Consider the following 17,393-nt stretch of genomic DNA (forward strand, 5'->3'; position numbering starts at 1 on the left):
GAATTATGAGGATTGATGAGTGCTAATGAAAACTGATAACGGGCATTTTGCACAGTAATGTCAGATCATAAAATTTCCCCGACGAGTCTGATACTCGGGTTAAAAAACGGAAAGAGTTATGTTTCAAAGCTGTCACGATGCCACCAAATTTACGTTCCCTCCTGTAAGTTTTCTGTCTTCGCTCATGACGTTCTCTTCGCCTGCAGTTATTTAGCGCGATCGATTCTAGCTCTGTCGTCTCCCAGTTTGCACGTAGGAAGGAGATCATTTACACAGATTTATTGGAATGAACACCTTTTACAATGAGGTGTTGTCAAGCAGGCCAGGGCGTGGCCAAACAGCATGGAGCAAAATGGTTGATAAGGCCTTACCATCTTTGATTTCAAAGCCTCAGTAAATTCTAAATCAACGACATTGATAGTTTAAAATATATTTTTTGCTTTCAGGTTAATTTTCCAGCAGTCATGAGAAGCTGAAGAGACCACTGGCAATGATCTATTCAACAACACTGTTGTTCTGAACACAAATTAAGTACAATAAACTTGGCTGCATCTGTCATGTCGGCTATTTGAAATAAGCTTTATACCTGCATTATTTCAAGAATTATGAATAATAGTAGTATGACACATTCGCCATTTATAAAAGACTCAACGGTCAATTTCTCAGCTTACAAATGTTCATATAAAAGACAACTGTGAACCACGTTTCCTTACAATGTTGTTTTAATTTTAAAGCCAGGAGAGGATGATGGGTAAGACAGGTTCCATCTCCCATATGGACCTTATTCTCAAGGTAATCCCTCAAGTTATTTTTAGATAACAAAAATGTACAAACTGAAATTTTACATCATGATTTCGCTAATAAAGGCTTTCTGTTCCGTTGACCATCAAATCGTATTAGCGAAACTAAGATCATATGGCGTTAGAGGTCGTCTGCTCGAATGGTTTTCATAGTTAAGGACTGTTCCTGTCATGGAAGCTAATTTTCCTTTTTCTAATTTTCTTTCAAGTGTCAGTGTTTCATATTTTTCTTATAGCTTTAATATTCCTGTAAATAGCTTTTTCTTTTGTTATTACATGCCTTGTAAATAGCTCACCTTATTCTTTACATATAATTCTGGGAAGCGCCTCGCACGGGTACTCTCGCGCCGTGCCGTTCCCTTTTGGGAATTTTTCTCTTTTTTCCCCACTATTTAAGATATATATTGTTACTGACTTAACAAGTTCCAAGCCTTAGTGTCGAGCCCAGGTCTCCCAAGCGGTTTACATGTTCAGAAAGAGTGAGATCTGGGTAGGAGATTAGCCAAGATTAATAACACTCACCATCATTTTGTGTCAGTGGTAATAGTATTTGCACTTCTCGCTGTTATTTACATGCCGTAATAAGTTCTCTTTTATATAGATAAGAAAGTAAACATCAGGAATTTACAAAATTAATTTTAGTTCTTTTGTCAAGCACTATTAAAAGACGGTATTTGTTTTTAAAGTCAAATAATAATTCAAAATGGATTCTATACCTTTCCTCGTTGTAATATTTTTGTGTGAAATCCTATCATCTCAAGCAATTGCTTGGGATGAAAACTCTCTGTCTCGTCCCGTACTAACTCGTAATCATCGCCGGCTTAAAGGCTTCACCTTCAACACATTTCACTCTGCCAGTCTGGTATCTTGTGGCTTGAAGTGTCAAAGAAACCCTCGATGCGTTTCGACAAATTTCCGCAAAGTTTCAAGTTTGGACGAAAGTAAAGGAGTTTGTGAGTTGAACGACAGAGGAGCAGTATGGCCTATCGAAGGAAAAGAGCTAGAGTACGATGAAAAATCAATTTATACCCAGTTTTACGACATGAAGGTAAGAAAATAAGTTAGTTAAATAAAGAAAGATCACGTGAAGTACACAAACAAGCTGAATTCACCTGTTTCGTTTTGAGTTTGAAAATGAGACCAAGCTGCTACATAGGCTTTTAATTTTGTTATGGTTAAAAAGTTTTTAAATATTCCATATCATTTGTGTTAGATTTATAATTATTATTGTTTCTGAAAAGCCCCATTGGGGAGGTTCAATAAAGTATTCATTCATTCATCCATTCATCCATACATCCATCCATCCATCCATCCATTCATTCATTCATTCATTCATTCATTCATTCATTCATTCATTCATTCATTCATTCATTCATTCATTGGTTCGTTCGTTCGTTCGTTCGTTCATTCAGGTTTTTCAGTTTTGGATCATAATTCATTCATGTCGGCCGGTAATTACCGTTTTATCGCATATGTCAAAGGACTCAAAGACGAGTTTGAATTATGCTTTTACGTGCATTACACTTTTATCCATATCATACATAGATCACTAAATTACTGAATTACAAAAAAAATTACCTAGTAGTCTGATAACAAACTTTAAGACAAAAAGATAAAATCAGTGCTTTTTTTTGTTGTAGTTTGATCGCCATAACCGACGAGTGCTATTGTTTTCTGCTATAACTCCATTTGTTTCTGTATGTCACTTATATACGAAAAAATCGTTTTCTTAAAATTAAATACATGCTTATCTTTATATTCTTTTTTTTTAAAGAAGCCATACAAATGAAGCGAAGGAGTCAACACAAAACAGAATAATCTTTGGACGGTTACTTTTTCTTATTTGCATCATGATATAACCCAACGTGATTAAGACGATTTCGAGCAATTTCATCAGTATATTAATGAAATTGCCTCGCATCTAAGCTGTCCACAGACCCTCTATTTTGTGTTGGTTTCGTCGAGATCGCAAGCAAAATATTAACCGCGGGGGATAGGAACGAGCGAAAACGTAAAGGGGAGGGAGAGGAGGCTGGGAAAAGTAAAAATATTAATCTTTTCACCCACCTCGCGGTCTCTCTCGAGCGTTGCGCTCGAATTAAAGAAAAATAACTCAGAAAAAAAAAGGTCTGTGGACTGATAACCCCGCATCCACGTCGGGTAATGGACTAATATTAATTTAACAATTATTGGACGAGGCTGAGCAAAATATCGTGATTTGTCAGTGGCGAGGAGATCAATTATTGATCTGCGAGACACTGACAAATCATGATATCTTGCGATAACCGAGTTCAATAATTGTTTTACCACTCGGTACGTCACCAAGTTTGTTTTCATATACAAATCACTCTCTTACAGTTCAGGGAAGCGATCCACCATTTTTCACTCAAGGGCGTGGTTGCAATTACGCATGAGCAGAATATCATTTGCAGCAAAACACATTTAGACGGTACTGCGCATGAGCAGACCATTATTTGTAGGTAGTTATTTTGCAGGTCACGTGGTGGGCTCTCGGCCAATAAAAAGAAAGAAAAAATGCATTGAATGATAAGAAAAAATAACTGTGAAAGAGGCTATAAACCCTTGCCTAGCAATAACGGCTATTTTCCACTTTTATGCAGCACGACTGTCAGCTGACTGGCTGCTTGAATGCAGGTTCATGCGTGTTCACTGGAGGGTCTGAAGTTTTCAAATGCAAGTGTGAGGAGGCCTGGAATGGAAATTATTGCCGAGGTGTGATATTAATTGTAATTAACCCTATTTAGCCTGAGGATGGGGTTGGGGAGGGGGAGGGTGGAGGGTGGATGGAAGACTTAAAAGTGCCTTCGCTGATAACTTCTTAAACAACGCTCAACTATTGTTGTCAAACTTTGTTTGTGACTTTTCATTAGAATATTAGGAAACATTTTGCTGTCGCCCTTTTTGATCACATTATGACTTGACATTTTCTTGGCAAACGTGTTTTCAAAGGGTGTTTTACCGAAGTTTGTTGAGCGAAGAGTGAATATTTGTTGAAAACACACTGGGGCAATTCAATGTTGAACACTTTAATAAAGAGGTATCACAATGGTAGGTCTCATCTCTTGAAGGTACTTATTAACTGCTGTGTAGGTGATCCTTGTTTGAATGACGTGTCATGTTTAGGAATCGTGCTGACTATGAATGCCACTGTACAGAGAAAAATACCGCGAACCAAGAACCGAGAACTCTGGTCTTTCGTCTCTGTTCTGCATTTCTTATAGTGAGAAAACTGCAAGAAGGCCAAAATACGTATAAACATGGAAAGAATCAAAGCAAAGTTTTATTTATTGAATTGTGAACGCTTTAAAAAGAATGAGATTTCACTCTACCTGCCCCACCACTAAATTCTGTCCGTAGTTTTATATCAGGAGCACTATTCATATATGAATTATTTCATGTAAACTTCACATCAGGAACACTTATGCACAAAACAATTTTAACGTTAACAGCTTTTTGATGTTGAAAATAATTTGTTTTCGCGCAGTGTGTACTCCAGTACCCCTCGGAATGGAGAGCGGAGCTATTCATGACTCTCAAATAAGCGCCTCGTCAACTTGGCGGGCAAATCATGCCGCCCAGCAGGCCAGGTTACATTTCAAAGCTGGAGGGGGGAAGACTGGTAGCTGGTCATCTCTGCTTAATGACAATAGTCAGTGGCTGCAGGTGGATCTTCAACAAACGACAAGAATAACAGGAATAGCGACACAAGGAAGGAATGCTTACAACCAGTGGGTTACACAATACAAGCTGCAGTACGGTGAAGATGGATACACCTTCAAGTTTTACGGGCAAAATGGAGAACATTTAGATACGGTATGATTCAGTAGCTGCCGGGGGTTGGGGGGGGGGGGGGAGGTACTAGCTGGTACTTATAGGGCTGTCCCTAAGATGCTCGGCGACTGTTGGGCGACTTTTCCAATTTAGGGGAACTTTTTAAATTTGGAGCAGCTTCCTTATGCTCCTCTTTACTCTACAGAAGCTCGTAAGTGTTTTTAGATGGAGAGAATCAACTGAATGACGTGACTGTCGGCGCAGGGTTACGTAAAGGGCGACGGAAGTAGACGCGGGAGCCTCGCCGCCCGATCAATGCATTTGAGTTTGCGCCTGCACTCGCCACGCACAGCAGCAGATTCCTATAACGAATGTCCGAACCATTGCAGGGGAAAGAACAATGTATTTTCTACTGAAATGAGAACACACTTGTATTTCTATTTCGTGACGTTTCGAACACAGTGTTCTTCATGTTACAAAATATAGCAAAATTTTTTAGGTCACGTCAGGAAAGAAAATGTCCCATTAGTGTTGACTGTTTACACTTATGTCCTGCATGACGACTGAACGCAAGACCTGTTTGATAAGTACTTCATATTTCGCTGGGCTATTTGACATTTCCACATTACTTCATTTGTTAAAGGACAAGAACTATGCATGCATTGGTGGACATTTATCGGTGAAGACTCTTCGGTCACTTTGTGATGCTTATCATAAGGAGCGTCCGTACATCTCATTAACATCCACTCCTGGGAATTTCTGTTTTTACTTTTTAGCCTCATTAAGTGTGCGTACGTAGATGGCGTTAAACAGGGAAAGGGGAGGCAAAGCGCGGATGGAAGGAGGGGAGATGCGTTTTATGCCTCTTTACTGGGTGTCTGGAAAACCCGATCAGAGAATAGTCGCGAACGGTCGCGAATAGTCGCGAACAGTCGAGAACAATCGCGAATATTGACGAATAGTCGTCAATAGTCGCCACTTAAGTTCAAAACTGATCTGGATTCGTTGAAATTGATCATTTGGAACAATGGTGTTTATCCGCGGACGCTGATAAATTCGACCAAGCACGTTTTGTGAAAAAGCAATAAAATGCAAATATGAGGCAAGTGGTCTGTGGTTAGTTTATAAACTGAAAAGACACAAATTAGCTACTCTGATAACCGGTTATAAAAACAAAAACATCTAAGCTTTATCTAGCGTTAATTAATTATCCAAATAAGCAACAGAATTTCAGTGAATTTATTACCCTTTCTTTTCAGGACTCAGGCTAGGGTTGTCCATCACCGGCATTAAGAAAACGGAAAACACAAGGATAACCTAATAAGATCTAATAAAGACGTATTTACGCTTTTGCAGAGGTGAAAACAGAAAAAAATACGTTTAGAAACACCTTTTGTCCTGATAAGCGTCTGTGATTTTTAGCGGGAAAATCCCATCCCACTTTGCTGCGAAGTTGACTGCGAGATACTGGGTACCCTATTTGCTACGATTTGCAACAATTCGCACTATTCGTACTGTTCGCTATTCGCTGTTCGGGACTATTCGATATTCGCTACCAGTCGGGTTTTCCAAACACCCCTACTAACTTGCTCCTTCCCCGTTTACGGTTGCCACACAGGCTAAGCCTCATTCTACAATGTAATTATGATTACTTGATAATTCTAAAAAAAAAAAAAATTAAGTTGAAAGCCGAACAGGAAACGCAGTGGGAAATTCAGAGACTGCCTAATGAAGAAAACTGATGATTTTCAATTTTACTCAGAGTCTCTGCTAAATACAGTTTGCATCTAGAGATTTTCTGTTTCACTCAGCTATTTCAAGGGAACACAGACATGGACACAGTTGTTTATCATGACCTGAACCCGATCATCGAAGCTCGCTACATTCGAGTTCGTCCGACGAAATGGTATGGACACATATCAATGAGAATGGAACTCTATACTTGTTAAGGTAAGTTAAAGCCACTTGTGATCTTTAAAACTGCATATTCAATAACGAGGAGTTCGCTGAACTGAATACAGACGCAAAATTGATCAGGCTTTGGAATGAAGCCCCACGTGCAGGTTCCCAGGCTTTATAGCTCCGACAATTTTAAGCCCGCTTATCTCTCCTCCCCCAAATTTTGTACAGGACATTGGTACAAATCCCCGCGGAGGAGCTTCGGGAAGACAGCAAATGCCCGACCCATGGGACGAGGTCAAAATTGACTTAAATAAGATTGATGAAAGAATTGTTCACAAATAAATGCAAGGGAAGTCTTGCCCGAAAGGCTTTGAAGACATTTTTCCGCCATCTTTGGTTTGCACAGAGAAGCAACATTGCAAATATTTGCACATCAAGGGGTGAGCTGAGGTTATCTCAAATGACACCAATAACCATTGCAAATAATGACACGGTGTTGAGCGGGAGAAAGCGTGGGAGAAATTAGTTGATATTCTAATTATATTCTGCCAATTCAAAACTAATTGATGCAGTTTATTTTCCGGCTTATTACAGGTTGTCCGACACGCATAACAAGGGTAATATATAACTAAAAGTGGACCGTCACTGAAATCAAGGGAAAGTACTTGTGGTTTGGAAAGAAACAACAAAGACAAAGATAAACCCTTTTCCTACCTTTCTTTCTCCTTCACTACAGGATCATAGTGGGACGCTAGAGGAGTCAGCTTGGATGGTCGATTGAACTAGTGTAGCGAAAAGCGGACTGTTACGAGGAAATCTGGAATTTATTGGCTCCTCGACAAACATCACAAAATGATGGCTGAGACCGCACCGAACTGACAAAATAAACCTTAGACTGTTTTTGCCATGGACAAAATTGTCGTAAAGAAACTTGAAGAACGCATCAAAAATAACAATTTTCTTATTCAAACCGGCAGTGGACGTTTTGAGTCATGGCTAAATATTTCAGGGGTAACGCCCAATAGCGTGTAAAATTTTGCATATGTTAGCTTAGTATTAAACTTTAAATTCAGAAATTAACTTTCAACGGCAGTGAGAATAATATGTTTTTCGTGTTAAAGATTCTTAGTATACGTAAACGCAGATTTTCCAGCTCTGAGTCATGAGAAAATATATAAGCACTGATCTATTCAATGACAGTTGTGCTCTGAATACACGCTTAGTAAAATAATCGTGGATACATCTAGCATGTTGGTTAAATGATATCAGCATAACACATTGACTAACCATCAGATAGCCTCTTTTAGGCGTTCAGTTAGCTGGGGCGCACCGCATAAAAACGGCGGAGGGAAATAAGGGAGAGAGAGGCTTGGGGTGAGGAATAGCACCGGTAGACTTCATTTTTTGTTTTAGAATCATGGAAAGTGACTTTATCAGACTTTGGCATAATAAAGACAACAGTAAAATAAGTTTTTTTCAGAATGTTGTCCTAGTTTCGGACATCCCAGGAGGGTCTAGAAATACTCAATCCTTTGAATTTATGCCGTAACTATCCTCCACGCAATCATTCAATGTTACAGCTGAGTCATCTCAGCAGTACTTAATTTATCGAATTGTACCACGTAAGAGATCAAAGGCGTATGCTCAGTTGCTATGACAACATGAATGATGACACAGTGACAAGAAAGCAGGCCGGAGAAAACATTTGCCGAATCGAAAAAGACGTTAAGTGGACTAGAGCACTGTGAGTTGAGGTCATACAGGTTCGATTTCTACACAAGAAACTTACTGTGACTCCATTTGTTAAATTCTTTACACTCTAACGACAAAATTTTCCAAGAAATGTCAAGTATTGATGGTCCAATTGTTTTTATTACAACTTGTTTTCAACAATCCCTCGAAACCAACCCTACGTGGTCTCCCACGGTTTCCAGCGTCAGAGTGAGATCTGGGTAGTAGATTAACCAAGCTTTATTACACATACCATCATTTCGTGTCAGTGATAATAACATTTGCGTTTCTCAGTAATATTTTTTATACCTTAATTAATTCTCTTTTCATATAGTTGTTAATGTAAACATTAGTAATTTAAAAAAAACAAGTTGTAATTCTTTTGTCGAGCATTATCAAAACACGGTGGATCACTTTTGCAGTCAAAGAAAAATTCAAAATGAATTCTATACGTTTCGTTTTTGTAGTATTGTGTAAAATATTTGTATCTGAAACAATTGCTTGGGATGAAAACTCTTTATCTCGTCCCGTAATAACTCGTAATCATCGCCGGCTTAAAGGCTTCACCTTCAACACATTTCACTCTGCCAGTCTGGTATCTTGTGGCTTGAAGTGTCAAAGAAACCCTCGATGCGTTTCAACAAATTTCCGGAAAAGTTCCAATTTGGACGAGACTGAAGGAGTTTGTGAGCTAAACGACAGAGGAGTAGAGTCGCCTATGGAAGGAAAAGAGCTACAATACGATGAAGAAACAGTATATTCTCAATTTTACGATATAAAGGTAAGAGAATCACTTATTTAGTTTGAGAAAAGACAAACAACCCGACTTGAGCTTTTTGTTAAGTTTGAAAGTGGAACTAAACGCAAACTGTATAAAGTTGCTAGATAAGGTTTGGATTTTGGTATGGCTGTACATTTTTGAAAATATTCTAAATCATATGTTGAAGGATTTTCTGATTTTTTTCTGATCAGAATTCAATCACCTTGACCGGTAATTACAATTGTCTTGTAGGATATGTCAAAGTCGGGTTTTAGATTAAAATTAAAGCTAGAGAGAAGGTAAACAGTCAACATATGTGTTATCACAAAAGTCACAAAAGCTGACATTAAATGTACTGACGTATTCAAATAAATAGAAGAATTTTTTACTGTCAAAAAGAATACCTGAGAGAGTCTGAATGGGAGGATCTCAGTTTAAAGTTATCAACACCGTCATGTAAATGTTGATTAAATAAATATTAAAATTGAATTGATAAAACTTTGCTTGCATTATGATTACCCACGATATATTATTCATTTATATTTGACTGGAAGTTTGTTTTTATATGGACAAAATACATTACTCTTTTATCCATATCACAAATAGATTACTTGTGTCGACATAAATCCAAAGTGTGTTATAACAGTTCTCAGAGTCGTCTGAATAAATCTGACAACTCTGAGAAACAAGCAGCTGGAAAAAACATTTGATAACTTTTTTAACTTTGTTTTGTTTATTATTTAATATAAAAACGTTTCTATACCAAAGGCCATTTCTGAGTTTACCCATTGCCTCTGTGTGAAAACGAGGCTTAGTGCTAAACCGTCCCTATGCTGCCTCCTCCACAGGATTTTCTTTTTTTTTTTTCTTAGCGCAAGGGGCGATAGGGAGTCTGGGAGTGAGCAAGAATGCGCGAGCGGGAGCTGATAGCGAGTGCGGAGCGCGAGCGTAGGGAGTGATGGGAAGGACAAAAGAGGGAAATTCCCTGCGCCCCTTCCCACTAGTTAATTATTATATTTTTCACTATCGTGTGAACGACTAGGGACGAGGCAGACCCCTATGAAAATATGTTTCACCTGCCCTTTCGTTTTCATGCAAATAAAGACTCATGCACCAAGACTCGTTTTGAAACGGAGGCAAAAGCAACTCGTGAATGACCCATTAAACACACCTACTTTCTAACACCTCGTCTAGAATGATCGTACAATTTTGTGCACACTCTTATTTTTCTACAGCATGACTGTCAGCTGACCGGCTGTTTGAATGCGGGCTCATGGGAGTTCATTGAAGTGTCCAAACTGTTCAAACGCAAGTGTAAGGATGCCTGGAGTGGGAACTATTGCGCAGGTGCGGTGTTTATAATTAAGGGGGGGGGGGGGTAGATGGGTTTGAAACGGTCTTATATTAAGGTTTTCAAGAATTTTGGGTATGGAAAAGAGACTAGTTTTATGCGAAACAGCACAAAGATCATCGAAATGTAAAACTGAGTTTCCTTGAAACGTTATGAAAAATAGACTGGAGAGATTAGCCAGCCATAGACTCCTATAAACTTTACCCGAATAAAACATTGGCAACACATGTTGGTGAAACATTTCTTACTATACTTCTCCTGTAATCAAAAAATAAATAAGCTTGAAGACTTAGAAATTCTTATCTTTCATAGATGTTAGCCACTGTGTACAAATTCCTTGTCGGAATGGTGGGTCATGCAGAAATCTTGCCGAGGGCCACAAATACAGCGGTACCGCGGTATATGCCGGCAGGCACTGCGAGCAAGGCATGTCGAAAGATATTTCTTGTTTTACTAAGCAATATAACAATTTCGAAATATCAAAATTCCAACATGGCCGACTAAAATGAGGGAAATCATTTCTTCATCCCTCAACCTCGATGCTATGTTTTCTTTCTCTACGAGTAACACCTCAGTGATTGTGTTTCTCCTTTCCCCCCTTCATTCAATTATAACCGGGTAAGGCTACAGGTGGGAGAAGTTCAAAGATTTCTTTCTTGAGAAATGCGCAAAAGTTAAGATAATCACCAAAGTTTCTGAAATTAGTAAACATATTTGAGATGAACTTAAGGTGTGACGTGTGTTGCCGGTTTACGAAACTCGGCTCTTTCATCATTCAGTGTGTCCAGTACCCTTGGGTATGGAAGACCGTACAATTCTTGACTCGCAGATAAGCGCCTCATCAGTTTTTGCTAGGAATTACGCTGCCCAAAAGGCCAGGTTACACTTTAAAGCTGGCGGAGGGAAGACTGGGGGCTGGTCAGCTCAAACGAATGATGACAATCAGTGGCTGCAGGTGGATCTTCAACAAACGACAAGAATAACACGAATAGCGACACAAGGAAGAAACGGATATACTCCTGGACAGTGGGTTACACAATACAAGCTGCAGTATGGCGAAGATGTACACACCTTCAAGTTTTACAGGAATGGAGATCATTCATATACGGTGTGGTTCAATAGTTTTTGGTCAGGTTTCTCTTTTGACGTAGCACCACATTTGTCCATTTTCCTGTTTCTTGACGTTTCGAACACCGCGTTCATCATGTCAGAAATTGGGAAAAAGCAAATGTAAAAGTCTATTGTCAGGTTGAATGTTGATCAGCAAAGCACAAACTAAATATAACCAACCAACAAATCAAGATTCAAAGCACACACGTAATGCTAATTTTTTAAAGCTAATTTAATGTAATTCAATTCAATGTAATTTAATTCTAATCGCACAAAATAAAAAAAGGTGGTGACTTAAACTAAACATGCATCAAACTCGGAAAAGCGGTTGGAGAACTTCTAACAGACAACGACGGTAACGGCAACGAGAACGTCAGCAAACAAAAAGTTTAATGAGCAGGACAGTGGCTGCGCACGTGCATTATAAATCTTTGTACATTTTGTAGCTGTTCTCTGCAAAACGACGAACGTGAAATGACCAAGTTCTGTGTTTTTGGAGAACGTGAGCTACGACCGCTAATTTTTTCGCATTTTCTTTAGGAATTGATCGCTGGCTTTACATATTTAGTTTAAGGTCATTCCGCACTGAGATTTTTGTGAAACTTTTGATTGTTTATATTATAGGAACTTAAATTCTGAAATAAAAATAAGGGGTCCCCATGTTCGTTTAGGAGCAACAGCATCTTGTTTATTTCCAATAAATCCTTACAATAGCACCATGATTAAAGTCACGATTGCTCGCCAAATTCACGTTTCCGACGATTGTTTTTTGTTCTACACAGAGAATTGGTCCATATTTATTTTACACAGAGAAATTTATTACTCAATTCAAATAACAGAAAAAGATGATAGGTCACTATACTCGTTTGCGAGAAAATGACGATTTACCTCTATGGCAAGGTCCAGCCGTAAAGAAAAAGCCGCCATTTTTTAATGCGCGCGCGCTAAGCACGCGTTAAATTATGCGCAGTAGGGATGCGCAATGCAATACTGGGGAATGACCTTAAGCAGGTTTTTAGACCGATTGGTGAACTGAAAAGATCAAGAAAAATATGAAATTCCAAGGTAAATTATAAATTCATTTTTTACTAAGTGTCGTCCTTGGCGTCGACGTCGTCATTGCTTAAACTCCCTAATTTCAGACTTAAACAATCCCGAAAACAGTAGTACAAAACTGAACAGCTGATATCTGCCGCATAGAAAAAATTGATCCGAGATAGAACCTCTGCCGTGCAAAGATCCTGAAAATCTTTAAAATAATCAAGATAATATGAAAGACAGTTTCAATATGTAATGATCGGCTGTCTTTTCTTTCACTCAGAGTTTTCAGGGGAACACAGACACGGATACAGTTGTTTGTCATGACCTTAAGCCGATCATTGAAGCTCGCTACATTCGGGTCTGTCCAACTAAGTGGAACACTCATATATCCATGAGAATGGAGCTCTATACTTGCTAGGGTGAGGTTACCTTGGAAAAAAATGTATGGCATGAACATGATTAGGGGTTTTTTAAGATAGCTTACCACATTTTTGAGTGAGTAAAAGAGCCCAACTGTTAAGTCTTTTGTGAAATATCCCAAATTATTTTTTCTTCCTTTAATTGGCTATTGTTTGCCAAAGTATTTGACCATAACGGTACAAACGATAAATCATAGCCAAAATGAACGCCCGACCGCTCAAGGGAAAACTGGGCGCTAAAGCAGTTCGATCAATTACCAACAGTCGTTGAGGAAGTTAAAAACTGGGTTACGGGAAGAATTTTCAGGAAGTCCTACATAACAAAAAACATGTGAATGCCACTTCCAGCCAGAATTTTATTTTTCTTTTATATCTCTTTTGTTAAAATCTGTTAAGGTCTTCTGATGCTGTTATCGAAGGTTTTAGAAGAATCTAGACAATCTAGTCCCAGAACCACTTTCGGCTAACAATACACGGGCGACTCTGGGAACCAGAGCCACTTGCTAGTTCCCAGTCTTCGTTCGGGATGTATGCCTGCGGATATTTAGCTCCTCACTGTACTCTCTGTGCACACAAAAGAGCGTTTGATTTGAAGTTGAATGAAATAAACTAGACATGTGATGTCGTGGCGCTGAGCGAGAGAAGGAGTGGAGCGATCAAGATAACAGACTACTCGCGTCGGGTTTTCTCTTATGGTCCAACGAGTGTATATTAATCCGTGTTTGGCGTTTTATTGCTTGTGAGTGCAGCGCCCATCCCGTCTCAATCCCTTTTAAGCCAAAACTTCTCTCCTCATACTTCCTGCCTAACGTCGATAGAAAAACAGACTGTCAGCAGTCTATCAAGCTAGCGACACGGTCAGGCTAGATTTTCTGTGCACAGAGACGGTAGTTGATAAAGCTAGCATGATATTAGATCTCAAAAGATTAAAAGTCAAGTTATTGAACTAATTTGATAGCTTTTACTGTCAATGCAAAACAATTCAAAACACTTGACGCTGTCATTTTTTCCTTGTTACAGGTTTTCCGACAGTCACAAGTATACACCACGTAGGACGGACTCTCAATCAAGGGGTGGTGCACAGAGAAATTCAGTGTTTCTTTCCTCTAATAGCTAATCAAAGTCATAATGCGACGGTTATAGCGTTTATTGCCTAGCAATGCAGCAGAGCAAGTATAGCTAAAAGCGGATAGATGTGAAGAAATATAAAATTAAAACGTTTCCGTAAAAAGAATCAAAACTAAGAAAAAAATCAATGAATGATGCTTGCGACTTCCAGAGAAACAAAATTGAGAAGAAATTCTTTAACTCTATTTTTACCATACAAAATGATCTTTGTTTGGCTGATTGAGACACCGAAAAGACAATAAAAAACCAAAATAATGAAGGGGAATGGTTAAGATTGGATACGAAAGAGACAGTTGGCTAACGCCAACCTCGTTCCCAGGTTCTCTCCCTTCTGCCTCCCTTGGTCGTTAGAAGAAAGACCCTGTTTGCGACTGGTCACATGACCGCCTGTGACACAAAATTTTCCATGGGGGTAGAGTCATCGAATAACTTTTATCGATCTCAACTGAGGCGAAAGAAAGGCGATCGCTGAGGTGGTCATCGCTATATTAAACCACGCACGGGTAAATATACACTTTTGGAATTCTCCAGCCTTATTCTAAGCTTCACACAGGTCAAAAGAAATATATTAACATATATCCAGCGTATTGAAGTATCACTCTGATTTCAATTCCAACCGGTCGAATTACAAAGAAGTAAAACTGTTTCGCTGACGTTTTATGTTGCCTGAATTAACCTCACGGCACACTGCTCGTTATATAAAGCGGTGTTTTATTTACCATTTTGCAAAATATAATTCTTGACTAGGCCAAGGGGCCGTGTTTAAACATCTGTCTAAATATAAACTTACATAAACCTGATACAAATGAAATATAAGTGCAGGCTTATGTCAACAAAACTGTAAATTATTTTACATTGCTGTAAATCAAATGCAAGTCAGAATACTCGGCTAACCGGCCGTGTAACACAAATACTTTTTAACATCCAAAATACCGCACAAAGAAGAAATTAAGGTAGTTACCCTGAAATAAAACTGTCAACAGATTTTTGTTCAAACTTTGTCCACAGAATATTTATCATATGAGAACTTTAATTATAAAATAAAAAAAAGGGGGGGGGTGCCCATGCTCGTTAAGGAGCAGTGAGGCATTGAAAATGTCCCATTTTAGCATTATATGCTTATTACAAGAACGCATTCCAAGTTATTGTAAACTCTTTGTGAGCCCAGACTCATGAAAACACGCCTCAAACTACAGTTGATACTTGTGTCGGACACAAATAAACTTTTTAAGTTTGATTTTGGCAGAAAGCTGAATCCTTGTTAAAATATTGAAACCAAATTGCTTGCCACGGCTATCAAACTGCAAAATAGAAAAGACTATAGTGCAGCTGCTATTTTCCTTATTTACTCAGTTTTCAGCAATAGAAATCAGATCAGTCTTTTCTCACGCTAAGCTAATGATAAGTTGATTAAAATAACTGGAAAAAAATCGGGGTGCCCGAGCTCGTTAGTGAGCTATAGCCATTTTTCAACTGACAGAACTCAATATCAAGGCAAATCCGCCATGTTTTCAATGTGCGCGTGCACGAGCGCGCGTTAGTGACGCCATAAATTATGCGCAGTAAGGATGCGCAACGCAAATGTGAGGAATCACCTTAAATTACCTCCGAATTCAAAGATTCAAGAGACTGATCCACTGGCTTCACTTCGATTTGGTACGTGACGTTTCACATGTTCTAACCGTCGAAAAGTTTGATTCGGCTACCGAATTTCTTTGTGAACGAAAGTCTTCTATATTTTGGAGACGGCAGAAATAATGTAGCATTCTTCATCAGCAAAATTTCACATCAAACCCCGACAAAACGGGTAGTTTTTAGCGACTGTCCGAGGTTTTGAAACCCACAGTTTGTCACGATAACAATTAAAACACTCTGCTACCCCTCCCGCCCAACAGATTTTTTTACCACCCAGATTCTGGGTGGTCAGATGACCAGCCGCAACCAGGGTCTTTCTTCCAAGGACCAAGGGAGGCAGAGGAAAGAGAGCCTGGGAACGAGGTTGGGCGTAGCCTCTGGACACTCTTACCCAGATCTCTGCACCCTAGTCGGAAAATAAAGGTCGCGGTGTTACAGATTTCCAAAACCCGAGAAGAAAATTAAAAATACGAAGCGCAGAGGAGTATTTTGACGAACTTCCAGGTGTTTGGAAACTTGGTGCAACTTTGGCTCGAGTGATTGAAAATTCTTTTTTTCGAAACTGAAACTAAGAAGAAAACTGTACAAAGTACAATTGCAAAAATCTATGCTAATTAAGATCAGGTATCGAAACACCGCCACTGTTATGACTCCCTTTCCACGGTTTGTTTAAAATCAAAGAATCATTAAAATGAGTATAAGAGAAACATTTCTCGAACTTTCTTTCAGTTTATGACCTCAAATCTAAGCCACCAACCTAAAGGAGTTATGTTTTGGCTTCAAAATAAAACCGGAAATCTCGAAATAATAGTGTTTTTGATAAACAAAAGTTGCATGGTTAAGATTGGTAAGGATAGCAGGGGCAGATTACGAGCGACAAACTTGAAAAGTTTAGGCTAAATATCTCAAGATGTTCCACCACCCATACTACCAGTGGCGGGCAACGTCCCGCATGTTCAGTAATGAATGGATTGAAAACCGCAGTCTTTCAGGAAGTTCGCGCTAATTGTTTTTGCGCATCCTTACTGCGCACTCAAATTCACAGGCCACGCATGCATCGAGCGCGCGCGCTAAGTACTAAACTGAAAAATGGTGGGGGAGATAACTATTGTTATAGCTTTGCGTGGATTTAACGATCTTGGACGTTCGGTGACCCCTACTTTTCCTACCAGAAACAGATTTTATTTACAATTATCCCCACATCATGTGTCCAAAAGTGAACAAAAAAATCAATGCAGGAAGTTAAAAAAACTTAAAGATTTCTGTCCACGGGACATCAAAACCTGCCATCTTGCGGCTACAAGGCGCTTGAAACTATGGTCGCTAAACGCAAACTTGTCCTTTAAGGACTCTCGCCAGTTGATTAAATTCACTTAAGAGGTCCACTTAAACAATATTTGGCAGAGAACATTTCATTTCAAAGATCTAATTGCATTATTTTTGGGCTTACATACACTGGCCTTATTCGCTAACGAAGCCCGATTTTTTCAGATATAGGGTGTTCTTCCGGGCATGTTCTCTCCAAAATGAAGTCGGTGACCCCCCATTTTTTTTTTACATTTCTTACATAATCAACTCATCATCTTACAGTGGTAAAAGTTTCAGAAAAAAATCAATGTTGGAACATTTTTGCGCGAACGTCCTTAAATCCAAAGATTAATACTATGTACACCGACTCTATATCGACACTGAGAATGAGCGAAGTTTTAGTAGGTTGAAATCCA

At 39.0% G+C, this 17,393-nt stretch overlaps 2 protein-coding genes across 3 annotated transcripts; both read left to right on the plus strand.

The window, feature by feature from the left end:
• Positions 1-1,482: 1,482 nt before the first annotated feature.
• On the plus strand, positions 1,483-7,341 carry LOC110048137 (retinoschisin-like). Of its 2 annotated transcripts, none has more exons than XM_089297919.1 (5): positions 1,483-1,848; positions 3,422-3,533; positions 4,306-4,634; positions 6,404-6,542; positions 7,231-7,341. In XM_089297919.1, the coding sequence occupies exons 1-4, from the start codon at positions 1,504-1,506 to the stop codon at positions 6,539-6,541; spliced, it is 924 nt and encodes a 307-aa protein (XP_089154045.1). In that variant the 5' UTR covers positions 1,483-1,503; the 3' UTR covers position 6,542; positions 7,231-7,341. The 2 variants fall into 2 exon arrangements, with proteins under 2 accessions (XP_089154045.1, XP_089154044.1); XM_089297918.1 differs by lacking the exon at positions 7,231-7,341 and adding an exon at positions 7,089-7,184.
• A 1,323-nt stretch (positions 7,342-8,664) lies between these two features.
• LOC110048138 (adipocyte enhancer-binding protein 1-like) lies at positions 8,665-15,018 on the plus strand. The gene is made up of 5 exons (XM_020753924.2): positions 8,665-9,006; positions 10,221-10,332; positions 11,116-11,444; positions 12,768-12,906; positions 13,927-15,018. Exons 1-4 carry the CDS (start codon positions 8,665-8,667, stop codon positions 12,903-12,905), a joined length of 921 nt encoding a protein of 306 aa, XP_020609583.2. The 3' UTR covers position 12,906; positions 13,927-15,018.
• The last annotated feature ends 2,375 nt before the right edge of the window (positions 15,019-17,393 follow it).

Source organism: Orbicella faveolata, unplaced genomic scaffold (genome assembly GCF_042242905.1).
Source record: "Orbicella faveolata isolate gen_17 unplaced genomic scaffold, um_ofav_v1 contig_3, whole genome shotgun sequence".
Lineage (NCBI taxonomy): Eukaryota > Metazoa > Cnidaria > Anthozoa > Scleractinia > Merulinidae > Orbicella > Orbicella faveolata.